The sequence below is a fragment of the Hippopotamus amphibius genome, chromosome 12 (genome assembly GCF_030028045.1).
Source record: "Hippopotamus amphibius kiboko isolate mHipAmp2 chromosome 12, mHipAmp2.hap2, whole genome shotgun sequence".
Taxonomy (NCBI): Eukaryota; Metazoa; Chordata; class Mammalia; order Artiodactyla; family Hippopotamidae; genus Hippopotamus; species Hippopotamus amphibius.
In genome coordinates, this window is record NC_080197.1 from 26738967 (window position 1) to 26766303 (window position 27337).

At 49.1% G+C, this 27337-nt stretch overlaps 1 protein-coding gene across 1 annotated transcript; it reads right to left on the reverse strand.

The window, feature by feature from the left end:
* BPIFB4 (BPI fold containing family B member 4) lies at positions 1-27337 on the reverse strand. Its single transcript, XM_057703416.1, has 16 exons — positions 27232-27337; positions 26209-26271; positions 25296-25815; positions 24230-24334; positions 23330-23473; positions 20713-20776; positions 20187-20247; positions 19091-19182; positions 17307-17510; positions 15859-15912; positions 11674-11844; positions 9417-9484; positions 7450-7492; positions 5661-5724; positions 3600-3676; positions 1-24 (listed from the first exon to the last, which is right to left on the reverse strand). The coding sequence occupies exons 1-16, from the start codon at positions 27335-27337 to the stop codon at positions 1-3; spliced, it is 1860 nt and encodes a 619-aa protein (XP_057559399.1).

Sequence of the window (27337 nt, forward strand, 5' to 3'; positions counted from 1 at the left end):
TCAGGTGCTCAGCACCAGAAGGTCCTTGGAGTATGGAACAGAGAACCCAGTTAGTGGATGGGGTGGCTTCTGGCTGCAGCCTCGGCAGACAGTCGCCTGCCTTTGGATGAGGCAAGTCGGTTTCTTGGCAACAGTAGCTCTGAACAGTGGGGACAGCTGGGGTCAAAGGGGCCTGAGAATCACCCTGGCCATGTCACTAGCTTGCTGTGCACAGGGGATCCTGGGAAAGACCCTTCCCTCCCTGCCCCCACTTCCTTCTTTTCCAAAATAAGAGAAGGAGGCCTGAGCCCCGCTCCACACTCTTCCAAAATCCAGCTTTCATAATTTAAATGATCTACGATAATAATAAATAATAAAAGTAATAGACTTAATCCATAGAACAAATGAATACCCATGTGTGATACTGATACAAATCATTGAGTAAATAAATAAATAGGGGAGAAGGGATGGCTTTTCCTTACAGCAGAACTCCAACTAATAATTGTAAAAGGAATTACAGAAACAGAAAATCACCACTGGGCAAACAGCATGGTAGTAACTGTTGTAGGAGAGAACCACTGACAAATGTCCACATTAGTGGGAAAACTATGGGGAGAAACGGGATATTTGCATAGTGTCAAAGTTTAAGCCCTAGGAGATATATATTAGTCACAAAGGGAAAAAATAGTAACTTCGTGGAGAAACTTGGCAGGAACCACCTTAACCACAAGACCGAGTGAACATCTCCAGGAATAAGATGCTGATATCCTGTGCCCCGACACGGTGCCCTGCGAAGGGCACAACGTCATTTGGTGGAGATCTTGCAAAAACTACATGACCTCAGTCTAATCACAAGAAAATATCAGTCAAATCCAAATTGAGAAACATCCCATAGAACCGGCCCTACTCATTAGAAATGTCAAGGTCATAAAACACAAGGAAAATTGAGGAACGGTCACAGCTTGACGGACACTAAGGAGGTGTGACCACCAAATGCAAACTGGGATCCTGAACCCTGACCCAGACAAAGGACATCAGTGGGGGACCTGGTGGGCGAGGCCTGTAGTTAATAGTTTTGCATCGATGTTAATTTCCTGATTTTGATCATTGTACTCTGGTTATAGCACATGCTAACATGAAAGCAAGCTGGGCGAAGGCTGTTCTGGAACTCTCTGTACTATTTTTTGCAATTTTCTGTTAAGTCTAAGATTATTTCAAACATAAAAAGTTAAAGTAAATGGCTAGACCCACATAAGAGTAAGAATAAGAATAAGAATAAGAGAGGGACTATAAGACCCTCTGAGTCTTTTTTTTTTTCTGAGTCTTTCTTTAAACCAGTGATTCTTCACCTTTCAGACCCAACAACCATTTTACATTTTACTGTAGGTCTTCATATTATTTCCTTTATTATTCTGAAACAAAATTCATAGATTATACAGTCTACTTACACATATATTTTTTAAAACTAGTATAAATTCATTCGATGGAATATAAAGAAGAAATAAGAGGTAATTTATAATAAAACATGTATTTTGATATGGTATATTGATGCATGATTATTTAGGAGAGAAAAACTCATCCCCACTAATTTCAAAAATCCCCTCAGGTTGGGGAGGTGGGTTGCAATACAGCCCTGGTTGAGAACCACTGGCTTGAGGTGCCTCTCTTATTTCAGTGCAAACCCTACCTCTCACTAGCTGAGTGATCTCAGGCAAATGGCCTGTCCTACCTGATACTCAGGCCCTTCTCCTATGATGTGAGGGCAAAGACCAACCAGAGCCCTGGTGGGACCCAAATGCATATAAAAGAGTGCAGGAGGCAACGCACATGCTCAGTAAATGGTAGAAACGATGATGGTGATGATAAATCTGTGCCAATCCTGTTCACACTTCCTAACCCATTTTAGAAAGTGAATGATAGGTCTTTCCTGGTGGCAGAGTGGTTAAGAATCCACCTGCCAGTGCAGGGGACACGGGTTCAATCCCTGGGCTGGGAAGATCCCACATGGAGCAACTAAGACCGTGTGCCACAACTACTGAGCCCATGTGCCACAACTACTGAAGCCTGCGCACCTAGAGCCCATGCTCCACAGCCAGAGAAGCCACCACAGTTAGAAACCCATGCACCGCAACAAAGAGCAGCCCCCACTCGCCACAACTAGAGAAAGCCCGTGCGCAGCAACAAAGACCCAATGCAGCCAAAAATAAAATAAATAAATAATAAATAAATCTTTAAAAAACATGAATAACAGTTAACACTAAAATGCTGTATCTCATTTAATCTCTCACCATAAACTCCGTGAGGTGGGTAGTGTTGTTCCCATTTTCAGATGAGAAAGCTGAGCCTCAGAGTGGTACTGAGGCCCTGCAAGAGCTCAAGAGAAGGGACCAGGACCAGCACCCCAGGGGACTGTCCCAGAGCCTGCATCTGACCTCTGCCTACATTGCCCATCCAAGGTCACTGCCACCTCACTGGACTGCTCCCCTAAGGTGGAAGGGCTGTCCCCTGGGCCGAGGGCCAAGTCTCAAATGAGTGTGAGCAGCGGGGCTCTCTGCACACAGCTGGTGGCTATGCAAATAGGTACCACCTTTTGGAAAGGAAATTGTCAATCTGGGGCAAAGGCCAATTCATTCCACTTCCAGGATTGTGTTCTAAGGAACTAAATCCTGAGGCCAGAAACAGTTCTGTGCACCAGGATGTACACTGCGGACTTCTTTATTACAATGACACTGACATGGACACTTCTAGAGTGCTTACTATGTGCCGGGGGCTGTATAAGGCATGTTACATGCAGAGTCTCCTTTTATCCTAAACACAGCCCTATAATAACCCCTTGGTATAGAGAACAAAACTGAGGCCCAGCATCACTCAGCTGAAACTAACAGAGTCGGGATTTGAATCCAAGCCATTGGGCGCCAGCACCCTTATTCTTTAACTCCAGGGCTCTACTGACTGATTCCCTGATCAAGTCATGTTTAAAAATAAAACTCCAGAAAGATTTGAATGAAAAACAGCAGAATGTTCTAAGTGGTAATTTCTGGGTTGCAAATACATCAAGGAGGATAAACATGTATTTGTTTAAACTTTTCTTTGTTTTCCAAGTTTCAGATAATGAGCACGTGTTTTTTGTAGTGGAAACAAGACCCCCTGCATGGCACCGGCCACGATATAATTAGTAATTATTTCAGGAATATTTACCCAAAGCCCCACCCATCTCCCCACTGGTTGGGGAAGCTTTGCAAGGGCCAGAATTGTGCATGTTTTTGTTCACTGCTGTATCCTCAGCCCCCTGGGTGTTGTCTGGGACACAGTAGGTGCTCAATAAAAGCTTTTCCAATGAACTATGCTACACTTTCATTTTGGGTAAGCCCCTTACTGCTCTGTGCCTCAGTATTCCCATCTGTGAGATGGGGGCAATGACATCTGTCTTGAGGACTAAATGAGAGCATGGATGTGAAAAGCTTTATTTAAGGCTCCTTAGCAATTTTGTTTCTTGTTCCTTCAGCCCCATCCTTTGAAGGAAGAGGCCCCTGTTGTCCTGCCCTTCCCTTCCCTTCTCTTCCTCCTCCCAATTCCTGGGTGTGGAAGGGAAAGCAGAACAGAGCTCTAAGTCCCCTTACCTCCAGGATGTCAATGTCTGCATTGCTGAAGTCGATGTTGAGGATTTTGGGGAGAGGGACGCCAGAGCCCAGCACGGCTGTGGGACAAAAAAAAAAATGATCGAACATAGTCAGTGTGGCCAAGAGGCGGCAGCCTTCCAGAAGCCACCAGTGTTTTCAAGAAGACTGACCATGTCTTTCATGCCTCTAGGCCTTTGTCCTTGCAGGTCCTCGTACCCGGAGCACACTGCCTCACCCTTGCCTGCCTGCTGAGTTCTAAGACTTCCCCGAGACTCTGCTTGGATGTCACCTCTGTGACCCTTCCTCCACCCCAGACCAAGCAACTCTGGGCTCCTGCCACTCTTCCTGAACAACTCCATTACAGAAATCACAAAATATTAATCCTCTGTCTCTGCATCTGTCACTTCCACCTGATTTTGAGTTTCTTTGGGCAAGGACTGCGTCCCCAGCATCACCCAGCCCTGGGCCGGGTACAGAAGACGATACAGATGTTTGCTGAATAAAGGCACGGAAGGATGCACATGGGACCCCAACAAGTGACCCCCATGGGATGTACTGTTTGGTTTAGATTGTCAGAGCCTAAGCAGACCCGCTGATTAACGTTCTAGAAAGAAACAGGAAGAGAGGAAGGGAGGCAGGAAAGGGCAGGTGAGGGAAACAGGATTGAGTGAGGTTGAACAGACTTTCTGACTCCGGCAAGATTTTTCAGAGAGCTAAGGATATTATGAATCTACCCCTAGAGGAACCTATTTAGTATTTCTCAAACTCTCTTGGCCGTGGAACCCTTTTCTCAGAGTAACTTGTGGGACTAGTTTTCTACGAAACCCATTTTGGGAATCATGGATCTAACCCGCTCTCTCACTTTTGAGAACCGTAAATCACACTATATGTAGCGAGGCTGAGGGACTCGCTGCCAAGTTCACAGCGCCTCTTAGTGGCCAAGCCCGGACGAGCGTCTCCATCTCTTGGCTCCCAGGTCAGCCCAGCCCCGCCAGCTCCTGACAGCATCCTCTCCCGCCAGGGACGAGCATGGGCTGGTGGCCTGCACTTCCCTGTGACTCAGGTTCAGCCTCCTCTGGTGGCGGTTCCCAGAATAAGGGCCTGTTTGACATCCAGAGCTCTCCAAACGAACCCAGCTGGTACAGCTGACTCCGCCCCTCTTCATCCTCTCTTCCAGGAAGTGGAAGTGGGGAGAGAGAGGTTGGGGTCCAGTAGCATGAGGGCTGGGAACCAAGGTTTCCAATCATAACCGGGTTACTGATGGGGCGGCTGTCCCAGCCCCCATAGTTCAACAAGGAGCCGCAGAGGGGAGGCACCACGCTCAGTCTGTTCTATATATAAATTTGGGCAAGAAAACCCTCTAACTGACAATGTGACTGCCGAGGGGGCAGATTCTGGGTTAGGAGGTTGGGGATATGGGTAAGAGCAACTTTAGCTTTGTACCGACTGAACTTTTTACAGTAATAATGTATGCACGTGGTCCCTGTATAAGTAGAAATAAATACACAATTGAAAATAAGTTGGGAACACAACCATGTGAATATACTTAACGATACCAAACTGTGCACTTAAAAATGGTTAATAAGGTAAATTTTATGTTATGTGTATTTTAGCACAACTAAAAAGAAACATATAAAAAGTAAATCTGGAAACATCTGGGACTGTATTTTTAAAAACAGAGAAAGAAGAGTTTAGAAGGAAATATATCCAGATGTTGGGATGAATTGCCTCTGGGAGGTGAGATTTTCTTTTCTAAACTCTTCTGGACTCTCTAAAATGTACACACATATCATTTTCATATATAATCAGAAGTTTACATAAAAAATCAGAAAAATCAGCCAAATAAGGGAGGAAAAAGAATAAAGCAAAAGCAGCAAATAAAGAAGTTGATGGACTCTCAGAGCAACATTTGCTTTCAGAAGCTGAAATAAATAAGCGTAGAGTGAAGTTCTATAGAGTGAAGAAATGCTATTGAGGTGCATCAAAATATGCCCAGCAAACCAGTAGCCACCCAGCCCCCAAGTCACACGGCCCCAGGGAGGCCCGGGCTTCTGCTCTCACCGTTCATCGCGGGCATGAATGCCAGGTCGAAAATCTTCCCAACCAGCACCTCCAAGAGGCCAACCTGCAGAGGAAGAACAGAAAGGCAGCATTTAGCTCAGGTCCAAAGGGATCCTTGAGGCTCCGCCCCATGACCAGAGAGGAAGCCACAGAGCTGCCCAGGGAGAATCTGGGAGCCGGCAGTCAGAGCCCCTGTGATTCCAAACTCCACAAGCTGGTAGCTCCAAGGTGCACCTGGTCCACCTGCTCCTTGTATAGATGGGGAAGTTGAGGCCCAGAGCAGGGCAAGCGCTGGTCCAAGGCTCATGGTGGCCCAGGTCTTCCCAGGAGGCACAGAGCACAAATCTTTGGTGGCTCGAAAGACCCTTGGGCTCTGGGGCCAGCACTTCAGGTCCCCACCCCAGCTCAGCCTCTGTGGGCCTCTGGGCAGATTCCCTTGCCTCTCTGACCCTCAGTTTCCTCAGCTGTAAAATGGGCCAGCAAGCCTAGCTTGCAAGGATGCAGTGAGGCTTACAAGGAGATCACGTAAAATGTTTGGCCTTGAGCCTTTTCATATATGATCTTTCTTAACGTCTTTAAACCTTGCTTTCCACATCTGAAAACGGGAGCAGATAACCCTTACTTCAGAGGGTGCTTGTCAAAATCAAACATAAGCTCCTCTGTGTAGAACACCTGCCGTAGTGTGGTACCACGTGGTACTACAGTGACAAGAACATGGGATTTACATCCCAGCCCTGCCTCTCACATCTCTGTGACCTTGGGTAAGTCACTTAAGTTCTCTGTGTTTGACTCTCTTATTTGGAAAGTGGACTAATAATTGCACACAAATGATAAGTTTGTTGTGAGTATTAAATAAAAAAAGCTTGTTAAAAAAATAATAAAAGCCTAATTTAGTGCCTGACGCCAATCTCTGTTGCTGCATAAATATTCATTAGTTTCGCATTAAGTTTTGGCGTTTTTTCCACTTGGAGACCATAGATTTCTGTTCTGGTCCAAGCTCTGCCCCACCAGCTATGAAGCACGTCACTGCCCCTCTCTGAGCAACAGTCTCTCTATGTATAAAATGAAGCTGGTGATGCCAACTCTGTGGGTTGTTTGGGTAAGAAAAGCCCCCAAACGAGCAACACAATGGGTCTGACTGTCTCTGTACATGTGGAAATCTCACCCCAGCGTGTCCCAGAAAGCAAGCATCTATTTCATTGTCAATTTATAAAAGAAAATAGCATTTGCAAAGCCTTGGAGTTGGGGGACACAAGAATGGAAAAAAAAAAAAAAGAGAGAGAGAGAGATGAAACAGGGCCAAGTTCTAGAATATGTGCATCTCAGATTCATGGATCCTTAGAAAAGCAGAATTCTGGAATGTGGGGGTTTAAAAATAAATCCAAACCTGTTTGCTTTACAGATGAGGAGAGAGGCTCAGAGTGGGTTGGGATTGCCAAGGACACGAGAGTCACTGGCAAAGCTGAGTCCCCCAATTCAGGGAGGGCGGGGTCCCTTGGGGCACGGCTGCCCCACCATCACCCACCATGGGGTGGAGGAATTTGGGCCATGGGATCTCCGTGGGGGCAGTCAGTTAAAATGGGACACCATAGGCAGAGTAGAAGGAGCTGTGAGTCTGGACCCTGCCCCTCACTCGCTTTGTAGGCCTCAGTTTTTCCATCTGTAAAAATGAGGCCTGACAGCACTGAAGCCAATCAACGCTTTGGAATTCACCAACACCCCAGGCCCCAGCCAGCCTCACAGGATGCTACTCCCAGATCTCACTCTAGGGCCTGAGCTTGGTACTTACATCAAAATTGCCCACGTTTGAGGTTCTGAGGTTGAGGCTGGTCCTGTAGATGAAGACAACAGCTCATTAGAAGGAGTGATTGCCTGAGAAGTATAAGGGGCTCACACGTCAATAAACTGTCAGAAGCGCCTCCACTAACATCCTCATGGAGACCTCTCTGGATCTGGGGGAGTCAATAAGAACAGGGCCGGTCTCCATGTACGCAGCACTAACTGGATACCAGACACAGTGCCACACACATAAGGCTCACATCTCAGCTGTGTGTCCTTGGCAAAGTACTTAACTTCCCTGTGCCTCAGTTTCCTCCTCTGCAGAGTGGGCGGCTGCAAGGACTAAGCGAGGTAATTCAAGTAAAGCCCTCAGAATCACGCCTGGTACACGGTGAGTGCCATGCACGTGTGAGCATCGTCCCTGCCTTGCGTGATCCTTCAGCAACCCCGTGGAGGAGGAACCGGAGGCTCCCAGGGAACCGGCCAGGGCCACAGAGCTGGGGAGTAAGGAGTCCCAGCCTCATGTCCTGAGCCGTGCTCGTGGCTGCTGTGCTGTTCTGAGCAGGGAGGCTGGAGACCTGGGTTCGAGGTCTTTCTCTGCATCAGGAGGGCCTCAGTCGCGCTATACCTGAATCTCACCTGCAAACCAACAGTCCCACCTAAAAGAAGCCACATCAGACCTGTCCACGGGGCAGAGAGACATTGGAACCACGGTCCACAGGGAGAGAAACGAATGAGGCTTCTCGGGGGAGAAGACCTGTTTCGGAATGTTGGATTCCTTCCCAATTTCTACGTCCGACTCTCCTCCTGCAACCACTCCATCCATGACACCCAAGCTCTTTGCTGCTCCTGGAAGTTTGCCCACACTGCTCTCACGGCTGGAATCCCCAGCTCTCCACATAGCGACCCCTTCTCCCCATCCAGGCCTCAGTCTCAGACCTCCTTAGAAACTCCTGAATGGCTCGGATTAGCACCATATGATGAGTAGCTCTCACTGTTGGGCTTGATAAATATTTGCTGTAAGAGGAAAACCTTACAGTGACCTAGGCACATGCTGAAAATGTTACACACAATCTCATTTACCTTGAAGTGGGACCAATCATAGCCCTTACTGCCATAGGCTGATACTAAGAATTAAATGAATGAGAATTCCCTGGTGGTCCAGCTGTTAGGACTTCTACTAGGGGCCCAAGTTCATTCCTGGTCAGGGAACTAAGACCCCTCAAGCTGCACAGTGAGGCCAAAAAACAAACAAACAAACAAAGAATTAAGTGAATGAAGACACATTGAAGGCTTAGCTCAATGCCTGGCATTTAGAAAGCATCTAATAAATAACAGTTCTTATTATTTTGAGTCCTATGAGGTAGAGACAATGATGCCCATTTTCAGATGAGGAAACTGCGCTTCAGAGAGGCAAGGTCACTTGGCTTACGTCGCACAGCCCGTTGGCGGTCACCTGCGGATTTGAACCCATACCACTGGCTCTGCAGGCTGTGCTTGTAACCATTCAATGCAGCTCCAGGTCAGACACACCTGGGCTGGCTCATGGCCCTCTCTGTTCTCATGCTGTGGTCTTGAGTAAGTAAATCCACCTCTCTGAGCCCTAGTTTTCTCCTCTTTAAGATGGGAGAATAAGAGCACCGACTCTGCAGAGCTAAACCAGGTAAGACACAGAAGAACCCAGCGCAGAGCCTGGCACGCAGCCACCACCAGCATCGTGACCTTCCATGCTGTTGTTGCCAGGAGGGCCTTCTGTGAAGCTCACGGCTCCACCCACCCTGCCAGGCTCGTTGTGCCAGTGGTCTTGGCAGTCACGGCCCATTTTCCCCTGTGCAGCCTCTTGGATTTACCCTGGCAGCCATGCCCGGAGACCTGGTCCTGGTCTCCTCCCGGTCCCTCAGTGAGTTGGCACCAGACACAAGAGCACCAAAGAGGTCTTTCTGAGCAGCAAGAACCGTCAGCAGCAAACCCACTTACTTGTCCAGCTTGGCGTCAATCATGAGCTTATCATTCTCCACGGAAAACATGGCCAAGAGCTCTGTGTCCTGGAGGAAAGGGGAGGTGAGTGGAAGGTCGCTGCTGTCATATACTGGCCTTTGCTCGCGCGGGGCTCACTGTGAGACCCCCAGTAGCACTCAGGATGTAATGGATTTTCCCACCTCTGGGGGGAAGGAGCTGGGAATCGTACATTGCCTGCATTAACTGTTGTTCACAAGTAAGTCACAACACAGGCTGGGCGGACATTCCTCAGAAAGACAATGACTGGCATGGGAGTCGGTGGTGTTTACCAAGTTTCTCTGAGCTGTCTCAGAGGAGGTGGGCATGGCCTGCAGCCTAGGAGGCCTGCTTCAGACCAGCCATTGCAGATGGGATTGGGCATCATCACTGCCAATCATAATTGCCCTGCCCCCCCCAGGAGAGGGCATAAAAAGTCCAGACTCATCCCCTCTCTAAGCAGAAGCCTTGTGGTAGGAAGATCCCTCTTTGCTTCTCTGCCCTCCTCTTCCCCCCAAAATAAAACAAAACAAATTGGTCTTATGAAAAAAAGGACGCTCACAACACTTTCAGGTGATGTTATTAGTGATAATAATAAATTGGGATGACAGAGAAGAAGCAGGGGTGCTGGATGTCTATGGCAGAGACCGACCCAGGCATGGAAAATCATCCTTGAGAAATGGTGTTTGAACCGAGGCCTGCAGGGTACATACGATTTGGCTGGATGGAAAAGAGGGTGTGAGAGTGATCCAGGCGGTGGGAAGGGCGTGTGGAAAAGTGCTGGGGCAGGAAGGAGGTTGGCAGAGGGACAGAGAGAAAACTGGAGAGTGAGGAGTGAGGGGACTCCTGGAGGCTGGAGCGGGGACAGGGCCAGACCAGGCAGGGCAAGTGGGCTGGAGAGGAGTCGGGGCTGATCCTGGGGGCAGTGGGGGTCCCGGCAGGGTTCCGAGCTGGACCAAATATGTGGGCTGTTGATGGGGGACATCTCTGCATGGCAGGGGCAAAGATCAGTGAGGGACTGGATGAGGGGCAGCCATCCCCACTCCTGGCTGAGAAGAGGCCCTTTTAACTTCTCCGCTGACGATGCCCAGCGTGGACTCCGCACGTGCTCCAGCCAAGAACACCCACCTTCCAGACTAGAGGCGGCTCACTTGGTCTCCAGCCCTGGGAGGAGTGACTGGGAAGATACAGCAGATGGGACAGAACCCTAAGCATCTGAGCCTGAAGCTTTCACCACGGAGGCAGGAAAGGCACTCAACACAAGTGAACACATTCCTTCCATCAGTATTTACTGAGCACCTACTATGGGCCAGATCCTGTGCTAGGCTCTGGGGCTCCCACAGTGAATAAGACAGTTTGTGTCTCTGCCCAGGAATAAAGTAACAACCAAATTCATTTAATAATATCACATTAAGGCAATAAACAAAATAAAGCAAGGGAGGCAGAGAGAGAGAGAGAGGGGAGGGGTGCGGGGTATTTGAGAAGGGGGGTCTGGGATGACCTCTCTGAGGAGGTGACATTAGGTCAGAGACCTAATGGAAGTGAGGGTGTGAGCCACGCAGATGTCTGGGCCAAGAGCATTCCAGGCAGAGGGAACAGCATGTGCAAACCCCCGGGGTGGGACCGTGCCTGGCATGTTGGAGGATCGCAGAGGAGCTGAAAGGTGACTGAGGGCTGCCCTGGGAGGACTTTGTAGACCATTGTTAAAGGACTAGTTTTGTTTAGGTTTGAAAGAAAGCCTTTTGATCAAAGGAGTCACATGATTTTAAGAGGATTCCCCTCTGTGAAATAATTGTGGAAATTGTTGTATTTGTATCTTTTCCCTGCTAGATACCACGGACAACAAAGACAGAACCATCTGTCTTATTTCCCTTTTCTCCAGCATCTAGTAGAAAACGTAGCACATAGTAGGTGCTCAATAAATGTTGCTGAACGAAGGACTAAGGACAACTTTGCCACAGTGTGGTACACAACCCGTGAGAATAACACCAGTCAACGCTTTTGGAGCCCTTATGGTGTATCGGGTACTTCTCTGGGCATCTCTTTAATGCCATGCTGCCATCCCTGTGGGGTATAGGCTGAAAGATCAAGCTCACGTAGCTAGACGTGCGAAAGCCTGGATTTGAATCAGATCATCTGGCCCCCAAACCAGACTCGTAGCCACTGTGGTGGGGACTGTGGGGATCTGAAGGTGTCTGCGGATTCCCGGAGACCACATGACTGCCCACCCCCCACTCACCACATCGATGAGGCAGATGGTGGTCTCGACGTCATTGGGCTGGGAGACCATGACCTCGGAGGTGGCGAACACCTTCACGAGCGCCTGGTCCTTCTGCAGCGTCACTGAAGGTGGGTTCGGCACCTGGATCCTGATGGTGAGGGGGCAGGACTCAGGGTACTGCTGGAACACCTGTGGGCGGACACGTGGCCAGGGTGAGCGGGGCCCTCGGTGGTGGCGGGGCTTGGGGTCACAACCTCTAAACACACACAGCACAGGGTCCCGCACTGGATACCTTCAGACTCAACAATATTGTTTGAGTCCTACAAACCACATGCAAAGCCTCCAACCACTGTGGGGTTTAGACAGGGGCTGCCTTCTCTGAGCCTCTCACACAGAGTTATCATGAGAATTCAATGTGATCATGCCAGTAAAGCTTTAAACTCCATGCCTGACATGTGGAAATGCTCTAAACCTGGTCCGTAGGGAGATAGGGGAGATGGGCACTGAGGCCGGTGCTGGACATTCATGATTTCATTGATTCATCACAACTCCATAAGGTACTTTCTTCTCCACGTTACAGAGGAGAAAACTGAGACTCAGAGGGAAACATCAAGCAAATTTCCAAGGGCAACAGGAGAGTTGAGATTCTAGGCCAGGTCTGTGTGACTCAGAAACCCAGGACCGGGACTTCCCTGGTGGCACAGTGGTTAAGAATCCTTCTGCCACTATAAAACTCCTAGAGGAAAACATAGGAAGAATACTCTTTGACATAAAACACAGCAAGATCTTTTTTGACCCACCTCCTAGAGTAATGGAAATAAAAACAAAAATAAATAAGTGCAACCTAATGAAACTTCAAAGCTTCTGCACAGCAAAGGAAACTATAAGCAAGACGAAAAGACCGCCCTCAGAATTGGAGAAAATATTTGCAAATGAATCAGCAGACAAAGGATTAACCTCCAAAATATATAAACAGTTCATCCAGCTCAATATCAAAAAAAACAAACAACCCCATCAAAAAATGGGCACAAGACCTAAATAGGCATTTCTCCAAAGAAGACATACAGATGGCCAAGAAGCACGTGAAAAACTGCTCAACATCACTAATTATTAGAGAAATGCAGATCAAAACTACAATGAGGTATCACCTCACACCAGTTAGAATGGGCACCATCAGAAAATCTACAAACAGTAAGTGCTGGAGAGGGTGTGGAGAAAAGGGAACACTGTTGCACTGTTGGTGGGAATGTAAATTGATACAGACACTATGGAGAACAGTATGGAGGTTCCTTGAAAAACTAAAAATAGAGTTACCATATGACCCAGCAATCTCTAGGCATATACCCAGAGAAAACCATAATTCAAAAAGACACATGGACCCCCAATGTTCATTGCAGCACTATTTACAATAGCCAGGTGATGGAAGCAACCTAAATGTCCATCAACAGATGAATGAATAAAGAAGATGTGGTACATACATACAATGGAATATTACTCTGCCGTAAAAAGGAATGAAATTGTGACATTTGTAGAGACATGGATGGACCTAGAGACTGTCATACAGAGTGAAGTGAGTCAGAAAGAGAAAAACAAATATCATATATTAACACATATATGCAGAATATAGAAAAATGGTACAAATCAACCAGTTTGCAAGAGAGAAATAGAGACACAGATGTAGAGAACAAACATATGGACACCAAGTGGGGAAAGCGGGGTCGGGGGGGGGGGGGTTGGGATGGGATGAATTGGGAGATTGGGATTGCCATATACACATTACTAATAAGAAAAAAATATCAAATTGTACACTTTAAATATGCGCAGTTTATTGTATCTCAATAACAGTTCTTTAAAGAAAAAAAAAAGAATCCGCCTGCCAATGCAGGGGACATGGGTTTGATCCTTGGTTTGGGAAGATCCCACGTACCCCTAACTAAGCCCACAAGCCACAACTATTGAGCCCGAGTGCCACAACTACTGAACCCTGCAGGCCTAGAGTCCGTGCTCTGTAACAAGAGAAGCCACCGCAACGAGAAGCCCGTGCACCACAATGAAGAGTAACCCCTACTCACCACAACTAAAGTCCACGTGCAGCACCAAAGACCCAACGCAGCCAACAAATTAACTAATTAATTAATTTTTTAAAAAGTAAAAGAAACCCAGGACCTCTCTCCCCTCTTACTGATTCTGGACGCCCCACCTGAAATGAGAAAGTCCACAGTTCTGCGTGCCTCACAGTGAAATTCCCAGAGCAAAGCGCAGCCTGCCCCACCTGTCTGGATTCACTGGGGTCTCCGGAGACCCACGGCAGGAGGGATCTGAGCCCAGTTGCTGTAGATGGATTCCTCCAAAGCTCATTGGCTAAAGGGACAATTCATCAAATGACCAAATTCCCGTATTTGCTAAATAACTGATTAGCAAAAAGTTTAAGGAATGTTTTTCTTGAATATATTAAATGAGCATAAATATATAGTAAAAACCACAAAGTTATTTTAAAAAGAAACCAATTTAAACATAAACTTTTCTATAGGCAGTGCAGCAGTGTGGGTCCTGCTCCTAAAAAGACGTTCATTTTCTTGAACACATTCAGGATGAAACTCTTCTGGGCAAGCTCTCGGGCTAACAGCAAATCTAGTAAATTCAGCCAATTGACCACTCAGTGGACTCAGCTTTGGCAAACTGGCTTTCAAGAAATCAATGATTTGGTGCATTGGCTTTTCACAAAAGGATTTTCAGGATACTTCCCCGAAGGGGCCTGGTATCCCAACCACCTCCACCCCAACCTGCAGAATCTCCAAGAATTAGCAACACTGCCTTCACAGGCAGTGGTTACCTTGAACTTGAGAGGTTACCTTGAACTCTCTCTCCACAGCAGCAGGGGACCCAGGATGCCCAACCTAGCTCTGGTCAAGCATCTCCTGGTGACTCCAGGAGACATTCCTCCTTGTCTAGGCTGAGTCCCCCCTGCTGCAGACCCAGCCCCACATGAAGTCCTCAGTCCCTGCTTTAGCTCAGCTGTGCCGCTGCCACATCGTGTGACCTCTCTGAGCCTGTTTCCCCATCTGGAAACTGGCCCCACGGATGGGGGGATGGTTAAAATCAAGTGAAACAGTGGATTCTTAAAAACTTTCATGAACCATAAAGTGCAGTGTGCAGTGCACATAAGAAGTGGTCCAATAAATAAAAGGTCCAGTGAATCGAGGGATCCACTTCCCTCTGGAGATGCCACATTAGTAATGGTGCCCTGCCATTCAACTTTCAACCACACGAGGGCAATAGTGACAACTTGTTGAGTTTGGTCTCCTTTCTTGCCTCCTTTGAATTCCACCCAGAACCAGATGGGGCAGGTAGAAAGGAGATGAAAAATGTCTAGAATGGCTGTAAATGACAGAACGCCTTTGCACCTGTATAACACTACATAAAAGGTTCTTTGGTGCCAGGCACAGGGTCGCAGGCCTGGGATGAGAACTGGGATCAGAAAGGCCTTTGTTCCAACTGTGTATGGTGGCTAATCCAATAAGAGTGCATTTGCTCTTTTTTTCTTAAAGGAAGTTGTTATTATTAACAAGAACTCATAATTAACATTTATGAAATGCCTACTCTGGGCCTGGGTTCAAATCCCAGGTCTGCAGCCACCCTGAGAGGTGGGCATCGTCGCCTGTTTCTCAGATGAGAAAACTGAAGCTCAGAGAGAAGTCACTTGTCTAAGGGAGTATGGTTGGGATGTGCTGAGTTGAAATTCAAATTCATGTCTTCCTGCTCCAAAGATCTGTCCCTTTCCCTCTAGACCTCCATGCACCCACATGTGCCCCGTGCCAGCATCCTTACATGCCTTAGCTCCTTCACCTCCTTTACCCTCCCGGATGAACCTGTGCAATAGGTATCAGCATGCTTTTTTGACAGGTGAGGAAACTTAGGCTCAGAGATGTTAAGACTCTTGCCCAAAGACACACAGCGAGGAAGTAACCAGGCTGGGATTAGATCTGCGCAGGTCAGTCCACTGCTAGAGCTCAGATTCTTTCCATCTCAGCCCTCTGTGCCGCACCCCCTCACAGGGGTCTGGCCTCCAAGCCTTTGTCACTGCACTCCCAAGGTGGGGGAGGGAAGTTGGATCGCCCTCCTCTAGTGCAGAGTATCTCCCCTTCCCACCCAGCTCCTGGGAATGCGAGACTGAAGACAAGGGGATGCACCAGACTTACGTACCTTGGGAATCAGGGCTCCCAGTGTGGATGTGGTGAGTGGAGGAAGCTCTTCAAACTGCAGGGAAAGAAGAAGGGTTATGTGAGTCTTTGAGGCTGTAGGGACAGACAGGAGTTGTTAACACTGTGCTAAACTCCTACACCCTCTCCGACAACCAGTGGGGGCATCTCCTACCCCTTAAAGACCCCTCGGGAGGCCCTACCTGTCCAAGCAGCCACCATGCAGACCACGATCGCCATTTTGTGGTTAAGTGGATGAGGGCAGCCACTGAAGCTTACCACAGAGATTGCTTTTCAGGGTAGGAGGCAAGACCTGAATCTTTCTCCTCTAAAAATGTGATTCTTTATTAAAACGAGGTGAGCATCAGCGTGTCCGTGTGCGTAACCCAGGGTCCACTAAGTGCGTGATTCTACAATATCCCTGAACTACCTGTACTGCTATTTACTTCATATTTTCCTTAAAAGACTTACTTTTTTAAAATATCAAATACTAATAAATGGAAAGCCAGTATCATTTGACAGAGGGAGATGGCAGGCAGAAAATTAAATGCAATAAAAACAAAACAATGACATTACATTCTGCATGGATACTGTTGTCTGTGGGGGACTTTGGGTGTGAGTTCTGTTCTCTCTGAATTAAAAGAGGACACCTAAAAGTTTAAGAGAGGGTTACTGGGACCAAATGGAGACTTTCCTCTTGATAGAATCAAGGTTGACATAATGTATCTGATTTTTGGGGGGGTTGGGGAGATTGTTCTTGTGAGATACACACTGAAGTTTATGGAGTGAAATGTCATGACATCTCCAAGCACTCAAGTTGTTCAACAGCAGATAGATGAGTGGATGGATGGATGGATGGATGGATGAGTGGATAGGTAGGAGGGCAGACGGATGGGTGAATAGATATGAAGTAAATGTGGCAAAATATTAATGGGTGAATCCAGGTGAAGGATATTGTGGCATTAATTGTACTATTTTGCAGCTTTTATGAAGGCTTGAAAGTTTTTGAAAAAAAAAAAAAAAGACTTGGAGAGAAAATGACTCTGGAACGTACCTAAAGGTGGTATTTTATTCTTACATATCTTTTAGTTATATAGTATCAATGTTTACCAAGTAAAAGGATTCTAAACATTTATATTGAAATACAGGTATATGGATTTATATTATGCTTTTTAAAAAGGATTGCAATAAAATGACATAGAATTGGATAGGGAGCAACTTTCTGATGTTGTTTAGTGTCATGTCTGTGAATCACCTAAAACCCTCCCAGGCACCATGCTCTGGTAAACACTGACATAATCGATACAACATCCTCAAATGGAGATGGGTCAAGGGGTGGACTGTCTACAGTTGTCGCTTTAAAGCCATTTCCCCAAGGCCCTGCGGACTAGAGAGGATGGACAACAGGCTGTTTGCTGCCCAACCTAGCCCACCCCGCGGGCTGTGACTCACCATGCCGTCGGTGATGTCAATATCCAGCGCCCCTTGCTTCTGCAGAAGAGTCAGCACTGAGCCCAGAAAGTTGGCAGAAATGGCCAGTTGGGAATTGGTGTTGTCGCCCATGGGGGGCAATTCTGGCATCTTCTGCCTGGGAGACATGGCTGGCCGCCCCAGCGGGTAGTCGATGAGGTCTCCTCCAGCCTCCCCAACCAGAGTCTGGGGAAGCAGAGAAGAAAGGGGGTCACAGCAGGGAGAGGTGCAGGGAGAAGAGTGAAGGAGGGGGTCTGAAGGCTGCGGGGAGGCCCTGTATCTGCACCCAGGAAGCCTTCCTTGGTTAAAGGCACTGCAAGGGTCTCAGTGACTCTTTTGTCTATGGCTCCGTAAATTCAGTGTGTGATGGAATAGCATCTCTTGCAGTCCCTGCTTTATGTCCACTTATAATTAAGCCATGGTACAAAGCCATATATTTGAAGTAGAAATATACTATAGATTCTGCCAGACCCCACCCCCCAACCCCACTCTAACAAGGTAGCAAGTTAATGCACCGCACAATATACACAGGAGTATCTGCTCTTTAAAGACCAGACTATTCGCTGTAGCCTACAAGGCGTTGTGCGGTCTGCCCCATGTGGAGCTACTCTGCCCTTCACCCCACCTTCCGCAGTGCAGCCACCAGGGTCTTGTTCATCCCTGCGTCCACCTCAGTCCCCTGACCATGGTGCTTCCCACCTGCCCTTCCTTCCCCCACCCTCTTCTTTTGTTATGTCCCACTTATCTAGCTGGTCTCAGCTCAAGTGTTAACCTTCTCCAGGAAGCCCTCTGTGATCTCCCTGGGTAAATCCTACCCCTGCTTTAGGCTCTGATAGCCTGGGACCCACTTTCACAGAGCTCGTGATCTCTAATCGTTTGAGGGATTCTTGGATGGCCTGTCCACTCCAGCAGATGGCCAAGTCAGAGATCTTGTCGTGTTCACCATTGCACCTCCAGCCCCAGCCCAGAGCCTGGCACACAGCCGGCAACTGATAAACATCTCTTGAATAACTATGTGTGTATGGATATACCCGGTGTGCACAGGTATGCCGTGTCTGTGAGAGCATGGGTGTGCACTATAGCTCTGCGTCTGATGGAGGAAATGGGGAGGCACTCGTGTCCGTGCATCCCAGGGAGAGTACGTATGTGTGTGCACCTGTGCACAGTTACAGGTCAGAATCCAGTGTTGTGCTCAAGCCAGCTCACACCAGCTCACAAGAGCCAATTCCAGGCATCTCTTCCCATCCCCATGTTTAGGCCAGGGAAGGAGTACACATACGGTGGAAATCAGCAAACACTACAAATCAGGACTTTAAAAAAAAAAATCATGAGGAGTCCGGTGCTAATGCTCACCAGCGCATGATTAGCCAGATTCACTCCCCAGCAAACCTAAGCCCACGGCAGCAGCTCTCTTGGCTGGAAGCCAGATTGCCTGGTTCAGAGCCCAGGGTCACAGTTATTAGCTGTGTGACCTTTGGCAAGTGGTTTAACCTCTCTGTGCCTCAGTTTCCTCAATGAGAGTGCCTACCTCATACGGTTAATCTACATAAAGCACTAGGAATGTGCTCGGCACACAGTAAGCAATCGGTAAGTTCTGGCTGTGATTGTGTTTCCCAGCACGGCTCCTAGAAGGTCCTCATCTAAGCAGAAAAGGGTTGTGTTCAAATGCTGCCTCCCAGGCATTCAGCAGCAACCTGGGGGACTCTCACTCACACATCTGCCTTTGGGGAGAGGGCCACCTCCCGTGCCCGAGCCCAGGCACTCACGTTGAGGTCCAGCTCCAGGAATTCCCCAGTCACAAGCGGGAGGCTGGAGAAGGTGTACTGGACGCTTCCCAATATCCCCAGAGGAATCAGAGCTGCAGGCAAAAGTAGGGGTCACAGGAAGGCCCCCTCACCCACTTGGACACCCTCCTTGTGCCCTGAGGGGAGAAGGGCAGCAAGGTTTCAGCTCCAGATACCATGGAAAGAGCAAGCATTCTGGGTTCAAATCCCAACTCTACCTCTTCCTTGCTGTGTGATCTCAGTCAAAACACTGCACCTCTCTGAATCTCCATTTTCTCCTCTATAAAACAGGCTTAATAGAATTCCTTGGACTATATTGGGGAGCCAATGAGATTCTCAAGGTTGATAAGCTTTGTAAACTGTGAAGTACTGTACACCAGGGAAGAAGTTTTAGGGCTCCACAACGTGGTGCTTAATTGAATCTGGCATTTCGCTGACTGCTCGTGATGAATAGCTGACCTTCTGGGCTCTTGCAGCCCTGTACGGCTGTAGAGACTGTGCACTGCACAACTGGTGCTACCGTTATGTCGTGGTCTATCTGGAAGGAGGTCCCTGGAGTCATGGGGTGCACGACCTGGGCAACTACATGGGACAGGCTTGCCTTCAGGAATGTTCACCAGAAATCGTAGATCAAGGGCTAGTGCTGCAGCCTGAGTCTGAGGACCTGGACAGTCTCCATGGCATCTGTCACTCTCTAATCTATTGCTATGCACTCCAACCTCTCTGAGAGTTGAAGCCAACTCCCCTATTTTAGAGATGAGGAAGCTGGGAAGAGCTGTTCCAGGTTCACATGCTGCCTGGAAAGAGCCAGGGCTGGAACCCAGCCTCCCGACACCAGTCCAGAGCCATAGCATCCTTTGGTCCAAGCAGGAAGCTCCTCTCTCTGGGACTTGGGGGAATGTCTGGGGACAAGAGGAAAGGCCGGGCAGCCCCTCTCCTCTGGCATCAGCCGCACAGCACTCCAGCCCACTGGGCCCTCCTGCCAGACATGGCTGCGTCCCCAGGGCCTTCCGAGGGCTGGGCCCAGATCAGGTGCTAGTAGATGTTGGTTGAATGAAGCAAAGCAGGAAGGACTTACAGTCCACGAGACCCAGCTGGTCGTTGACAAGACCCAGCACCACGTCCACGATGGGGCAGAGCTGTAGGGGAGAGAGGGCAAGGAGCTCTGGTGAAGGCACAGGGGTGGAGTGGGGGTGCATGAACAGTAACAACCATAGCTACTGTGTACTGATTGCCTCTCTGTGCGTGGCACTGTCTTCCCCGCAGCCCTGTGGGGAAGGCTTTCTCATGACCCCCATTTTACAGATGGGAAAACGGAGACTCAGAGAGGTGATGTGAGTTGTCACACAGCTTGGAAGTGCTGGAACTGGGATTCAAACCCAGACTTGTGTGAGTCTCAAGCTTCACCTCCTTATGCCTTCACTAATCTTCCCCTCCACATTCCTCAGGGCCCTTCCCAGACCCCCAAGGACACATCCCAGCCCCCTGGCTCCCTCCATCCCTCTGAGTCACCTGCATGCCTCCAGGGATGGAGGCTGGACTGCGGTTCCCCGGACTGGGGAAAGTCTGTGCTCCCCACTCCATGTCCCAAGAAAGGTTCTTACCAAGTCAGGAAGGACGTTGGCCAGGACTCGGTTTACTAGGTTGTCCACGAGGTTGGGAAGAAGCCTGAAGAGAGAGGAGCGGGGCCAGGAGGGGCTCACCAAGCTGTCCACACCTGGGGCCCCAGTCCAGGTGCTGAGCAGGAGAGCCCGTGAGTGCTGGAAAATTGTTCTAAAGGCTGGAAGGTCAGTGTACGCTCACCCTAGATCTGGCTGGAAGGGCTGCTCAGGCAAATGGCTTGACTTTTCATTCATTCACTCATCCATCCATTCATCCATTCATTCATTCAACAAACAAACAAATGCTCCTTGGGCTCTGCAATGGGCCTGGCCCAGGCTGAGATATTCCTGATTTTTAACTGCAAATGTCATTCCTTCCTGCACATCTGCCCCTCATGGGCAACATCTAAAGATTATGCAGCTTTGCATAATCTTCCCAAAGCGAAACATGAGTGTATTATTTTATCTGAGCACCTAGCACAGTATCTGGTGCACAGTAGGTGCTCAATGAATGTGGAAGGGAGGGAAGGAGAAATACTGGTCCACCAGAAAAGATGAGTTGTTGGTGCTGAAAAGATTGGGAAATGTGGTCCATTCTACAGACAATGAAATTAAGGTCCCAGGGAAGCGACCCAGAGCAAGTTCTAAGCACATCACCCAGCTCTAAAGTAACTCTCCTAACCAGTTAGTGAAGCGGGGGAAAGAGATTATTGATGCATAGACAAAACACACAGGTGGACGGACAGACAGACTTGTAATGCATTTGTTTGTTTGTAACATATTTGTTTCCCGAGGCCCTGTGGTGATGAGAAAATGAAGGAACATGGCTATCCAAACACAAAAATATCACTGACAGCCTGACCCCTTAGAAATAAGTCCCCTCTTCCCTGCCTGTGCCCCATCCCCACCCCCAGGTTGTAGCTGACTGTCCAATGCTGTGCAAAGCAAAGAATTTCTTCAGATAAAGTCCTAATTAGGTCACTTCCCCCAAGGTTACTGTGTATTATTGGTCTCCTTTTTCAGCGAATTCAACTTAAGGGGTCTTGTCTTGGTTCTAATTCTCCTTGGATGATAAGGCCAGTCAGAATGCACATGCGTGTTTATCTGTGTGTGTGTGTGTACATCCACCCATGTGTGTTGAGGGGATAATTTGAAGTTAATCTATGTATATTCAGGTCACAGACTGTATCTCCAACAGACACATTGGCCCATGTATGAAAGAGGTATATAAAAGACTTCATTGTAACCTCATTTGTCAGAGCAGATTAGACAAATTGCAATGTTCCATACCAGGGGATGGGGCAGTGGAATCATGGTTCATCCAGACAGTGGAATATTACATAGCTGTAGAAAGGTAAACAAATGGAAATTCTCCATGTTTGGTACAAAAAATTCTCCCAATAGATAGTGAGAGAAAAGTGCAAAACAGTGTTTACAGTATGTGCTCATCTGTGCTAAAATGAGGACGGGGAATGAGAATTTACATTCAACTCTGCCTCATCTGTTCAAAGAAATTGGATGGAGAATCAAGAAACAAATAACCATGGTGAGCTCGATGGGAAGGGGGCAGATGGGAGACGAGGAGGGAGAGGACTGTGCCTTTTTATCATTTTATCTTTTGAAGCATGTACCACCAGACATATTTCCTCGTGAATTAAAAATCTGTGAGCTTTCTGTGTTTCCCTCCCTCTCCTCTTGTCACCAGAACACCAGAGGCTGATTTTCTCTGCCTCCACCCAGTCTGGAGCAGAAACAAAGACTCAGAGAAGCCCACATGAATCAGAAATTTGGGGCTCAAGTTACACAATGATTTTTCTTTGCTCCCACAGCTTAGCTAAGATGAGGTCTGGGGGGGATTGAGGGCCAAGAAATTGATAAGACAGGAGAGGAAGGAGTAGGAGGGGGGGTCTTTTTGTTTTTCTTTTGGCCAAGCAGCATGCAGGATTTTAGTTCCCTGACCAGGGATCAAACCCGTGTCACCTGCAGTGGAAGCATGGAGTCCTAACCAGTTGACCACCAGGGAATTCCCAGAGTAGAGGGTCTTAAAGAGAGAAGCGGAACAAGCATCTCCCAGGATAAGGGCTGGGCAGTGAAGAGAAAGGGACTCAGCTCTGAGCTGCCCTGATGCGCCCTCATCTAAGACCATCACCTGGGGGCAGTGTTCCGGTCAATATACAGACACCTGAGACCTCTCTGGACAGAAGGGGCCGACTTGGCCACTTTGTGGGGAGTGTGTAATAGAAAATACTCACTGCCTGACCAAGGTCACATTGAACAGAATCAATTGAGAAATTTCCCTGTGAGTTGGGGCACCAATGGACACAAAACCTCTGTTAGACGTGTATTTATAAACTCTTAAAATGTGCTGAATTCTTCACTAAGTGTTTTACACTCATTATCTTAATTCCAAAGGGGAAAAGAATCACCCCCATTTCACAGATAAAGAAAATGGAGCTCAGAGAGGGCAACAGAGTTGCCCAAAGTCACAGAGCAAGCGATAGTGAAGCTGAAGAGGTTTAAAGTCCAGGCTGCTTCCAGAGCCTCTGCTCTCAAATATGATTTGCCAAACACAGACCACTCCAGCATCCGCCATGGCACTCTACAGCCCGCTGGTACTCACCCTCGCAGCAGCTTGACCTTGATACCCCCCAGGAGGGTGTCACATCGCTCGATGACCAGCCGGGGGTAACCTGTGCGGTCCATGGTCAGCCGGACCTTGGCCGTGATGTTCACCTCCACTGCGATGTCCAGGAAGCCAATAAGACTGGAGGAGACCATGGGGCCAGGGAGACAGTGAGTCAACCCTCAACCACCACCCCGCACCTCGGCTTTTGCCCTGGCTGGCCCCGCCATCTGCTATGCTGCTGGCTCACGTCTAGGGGTCCCAAGCCAGAAGCCTTCCCGGGTCCCTCAAGTCATCCGTGAACTGATCTATCTCCCCGTAGCCTCTGAGAGCTCCAAATGCTGGGAACAGAGGTCCATAAATAAACTCTATGTATAAATTCTGGTTTCCAAGGTGGCCACCCAATCATCCAGCTTTGTAGGCGTGACCTCATCCCATGGGGATAAATCAGTGCAAAAGTCCACTGTCTGAGGCCCTCTAATGAGCACCAACTAGTAGCAGTCACTGCGCAGGGAGGCCTTTGCTTGCCGTCCCTCATGGTGGCCACAGTCACCTGGAAAAAGATATGTCTTATTGTGCCCATTGCAGATGAAGACACTACAGCTCAGTGATATTAGGGGGACTGGCCCGAGGTGACAGATTAAAAGAGGGAGTCAGGATTTGAACCCAGGCAGTCCCGGACTCCAGCCTCACAGATCTTAACCACTGCACAGGCTGCCTTCACTGCTCGCCGCTCAGAAGATGACCTGAGCCCAGAGGTATAAGCCATGCATGTACTGGTGACACATCAGTTCTTTTAGTCCCCACATTACGGACAAAGCAGGGAGATGACCTGCCCAAGATCTCCCAGCTAGTATGTAAGGTGGCAGGGACCCCTCCGGGACCAAGGGCACACACCTCTTCCCGTTGATGGCCACGCGGGTGTACAAGCTCAGGTAGACGCCCACACCCGGCAGGAGCCGCACAGACACCCGAGGGAGAGTCAGTTCCACGATGCGCAGCCTGCACAGGACAGAGAGCGGTGAGAGGGGGGCCACCCCCGATGCCTGCCACGCTGCTCACCCGGGGCAGCCCTCCCTACGCCTCCCTCCTCTGTGCCCCATTCCTTCCTCTCTACTCCAGAGAGACCTGTGGTTTGTGGATAGAACTTGGAAAACACAGAGAAGTTAAAACCAGAAAAAATGCCATGACCCATCCTTTCACTGCCTAGAGACCCATTGTTTCCATTTCCATGTATTTCCTTTGAATTTTTTTTCACGTAAAGATGCTATTCCTTCTGCCTGTCCCTGCCCCACTTTGCCTGGTTCCCTCCTTCACATTCTTTAGACTTCAGCTCCAGGTCCTCTTCCTCCAGGAAGCCTCCCCTGATCTCTCCACTATACCCATCCTCAATTCTCCATGAACTTCTTAGCACTGTTGTAATTGCGTGATTGTTTCCCGGCTTCTTTATCGTTGCCTTGTACCCCACCAGCCTGCAAGCTCTGTGAGGACAAGTGATGTGTCTTGTCTTGGCTCACCGTGAATTTGTATCCCTAGTGCCAATATAGCGCCCTGCACATAGTAGGTGCTCTAAATATTGCTTGAATTAAATAGTGAATATGAGGAGGAAGCTGGGTGCAGTCAAAATTATAATATGTATTATGATCTTTGAGTTTTTTCCATCTAGACTATATTACTATGACCATTCTACAGATGAGGAAACTGAGACTCAGAGAGAGGAAAAGAATGGCCCAAAGTCACACACTAACATAAAAGGTTGAACTGGGACTCAAACTCAGGACTGTTTAACGACAAGACCCCAAATCATACAACTTGGGACTCGAGATGTCCAGTCCTAAGGCCAAGCCCTAAGTTGTATGGGGCACTAAAGACCATCCCTTTTCCAACTCCAGGCCTCTGGGGGATCTTTCCTGTTTGGAGGTTCATCAGGGAGCTTGATAGGGAGAGACTGGCCCGTTCTTACCCCGTGATGCCCTGCACGGTGCTGAGGATGCCACCCTCGCCGAGTACGCCTAGGACGCCCCCTCCTCCGAGAAGTCCTCCATCACCAAGGAGACCACCTCCACCGAGCAGGCCACCTTGGCCCGCTAGGATGCCGTCAGCTGCCAGCATGCCTCCACTGCCCAGCAAACCACCTGGGCCCAGTGCCCCAGTGGCTACACCAGGTGGGATCTCTCCAGGCCGCAGCTCTCGCCGGTGACGTCTGCCCACGGTTGCTGCCACCTCAGCTGACCTGTACCGCCTGTGGCCTCTGTGGCTGCCGTATGCATCCTCAGCACTGCGGTAGTTGCCATTCCGGAGGTCCCTGACGCTTCCATCAGACTCAAGGATTTCACCATATCGGTATTTGCCCCCCAGCTGAGCGGTGTTGTCATTGGTCTCGATGTGACCATACTTGTAATTACTGCCAAGCTGGTGGCCATTGGTATACTTTGGGGGCGGTTCTCGGACATGGAAGTCATTGTAGGGAACACCACCGACACCTCGGGGGAATTCAGCGCGTCTGTAGTCATCATAACGGTGTCGGCCACCACCCAAAATACCACCACCACCCAAGAGACCACCACCACTGCCACCCAAGAGACCACCACTGCCACCCAGCAACCCCCCACCACCGTGGCCTCCACCACCCAGCAGCCCCCCACCACTGCCACTCCCGCCGCCCAAGAGACCACCACCACTGCCCCCCAGGAGCCCTCCTTCACTGCCGCTACTGCCACCCAGTAAGCCTCCTCCAACTCCACCCAACAAGTCTCCACCACCCCCTCCACCCCCGCCACCAAGCAGGCCCCCCAGAAGACCACCTCCCCCGCCACCTCCACTTCCACCAAGCAGACCCCCTAGGAGAGGCCCACCACCATCACCACCAGCTTTACCCATGGGCACCTCTCTCAGGGCCGAGCGGAGGGCATCACTTTGCTGCAAGGTGCCCGAGATGGCTGCAGAGAAGCAAAGGTCTCAGTCAGGGCCTCTTCCCCCTCCAGCCCCCAGGCACCGCCTCCCAGCACTGCTCAGCTCTCTGGGCCCCACTTTTCCCACTGGTAAGATGCTGAGGTCGAATGGAAAGACTCCTCCAGACCAACCCAGCCCTGACGTCCCCATGAGCTCATTATCTGCTGGTTTGACCTCTCACACTTTAACTGGATTTCAGCCAAGCCTGGGTAGATTTCCCTCATGATCATCCCTCCCAAGTGCTCCACACTTTACAGCCTAAAAAACCTACTTCCTTGTGCATTATTCGAACTGATTCCTGGGATAGTCAAAGCCAGGATTATTGTCCCCGTTTGATGGATAAAGAAATTGAGGCCCGTGACACTTAGCTAAGAAATGACCTCATTTTTTATTCTCATGATAGCTTTGGATAGGAATTAGGGGCAGGAATGTGTCCTTGTTTGCCAGAGGACAAACGTGAGGCCCCAGGAATTGAAGGCAGGATCAACGACAACTCCCACTTTTGAGGGCTTTCTATGAACCAGAAACTGTGGGAAGTGTTCCAAAGGTCATCTCATTTAGCTCTTGAGTCACTTCTCTGAGATGCAGACCATAATTACACCTTCTTTGCAGATGAGAAAACTGAGGCTCAGAGAACTCAAGTCATGGGCTTAAGGTCACACAGTCAGTATCTGAACCCCAGGAAGGCTGACTCCAGGACCCAAGCTCTTAATCACTGCTTTCTACTGCCTCAAGCATAAAGTCCCCAGCATGGTGTCTGGCACACAGCACGTGCTCAGGAAGTGGGAGCCAAAAGAAAAAGAAGAAACTAAGGCCCAGAGAGAAGCCACCCATCCATCTGACGTAGAATCTGCCAGTGAGGAAGAGAGTCCTTGGGAACTTCAGAGTTGGCTGGAATTCCCTACCCGTGCCATGCCACCCCCCACCCCCTGCAGGGCCGGACTCACCGTCGCTCAGCACGTCCTTGGTAACCCTGAGGACGGTGTTTGTCTCTTGACGGATGCCATACACAGCTGCCACGGACAGAGCAGCCACACACCACGCTGTCCACAT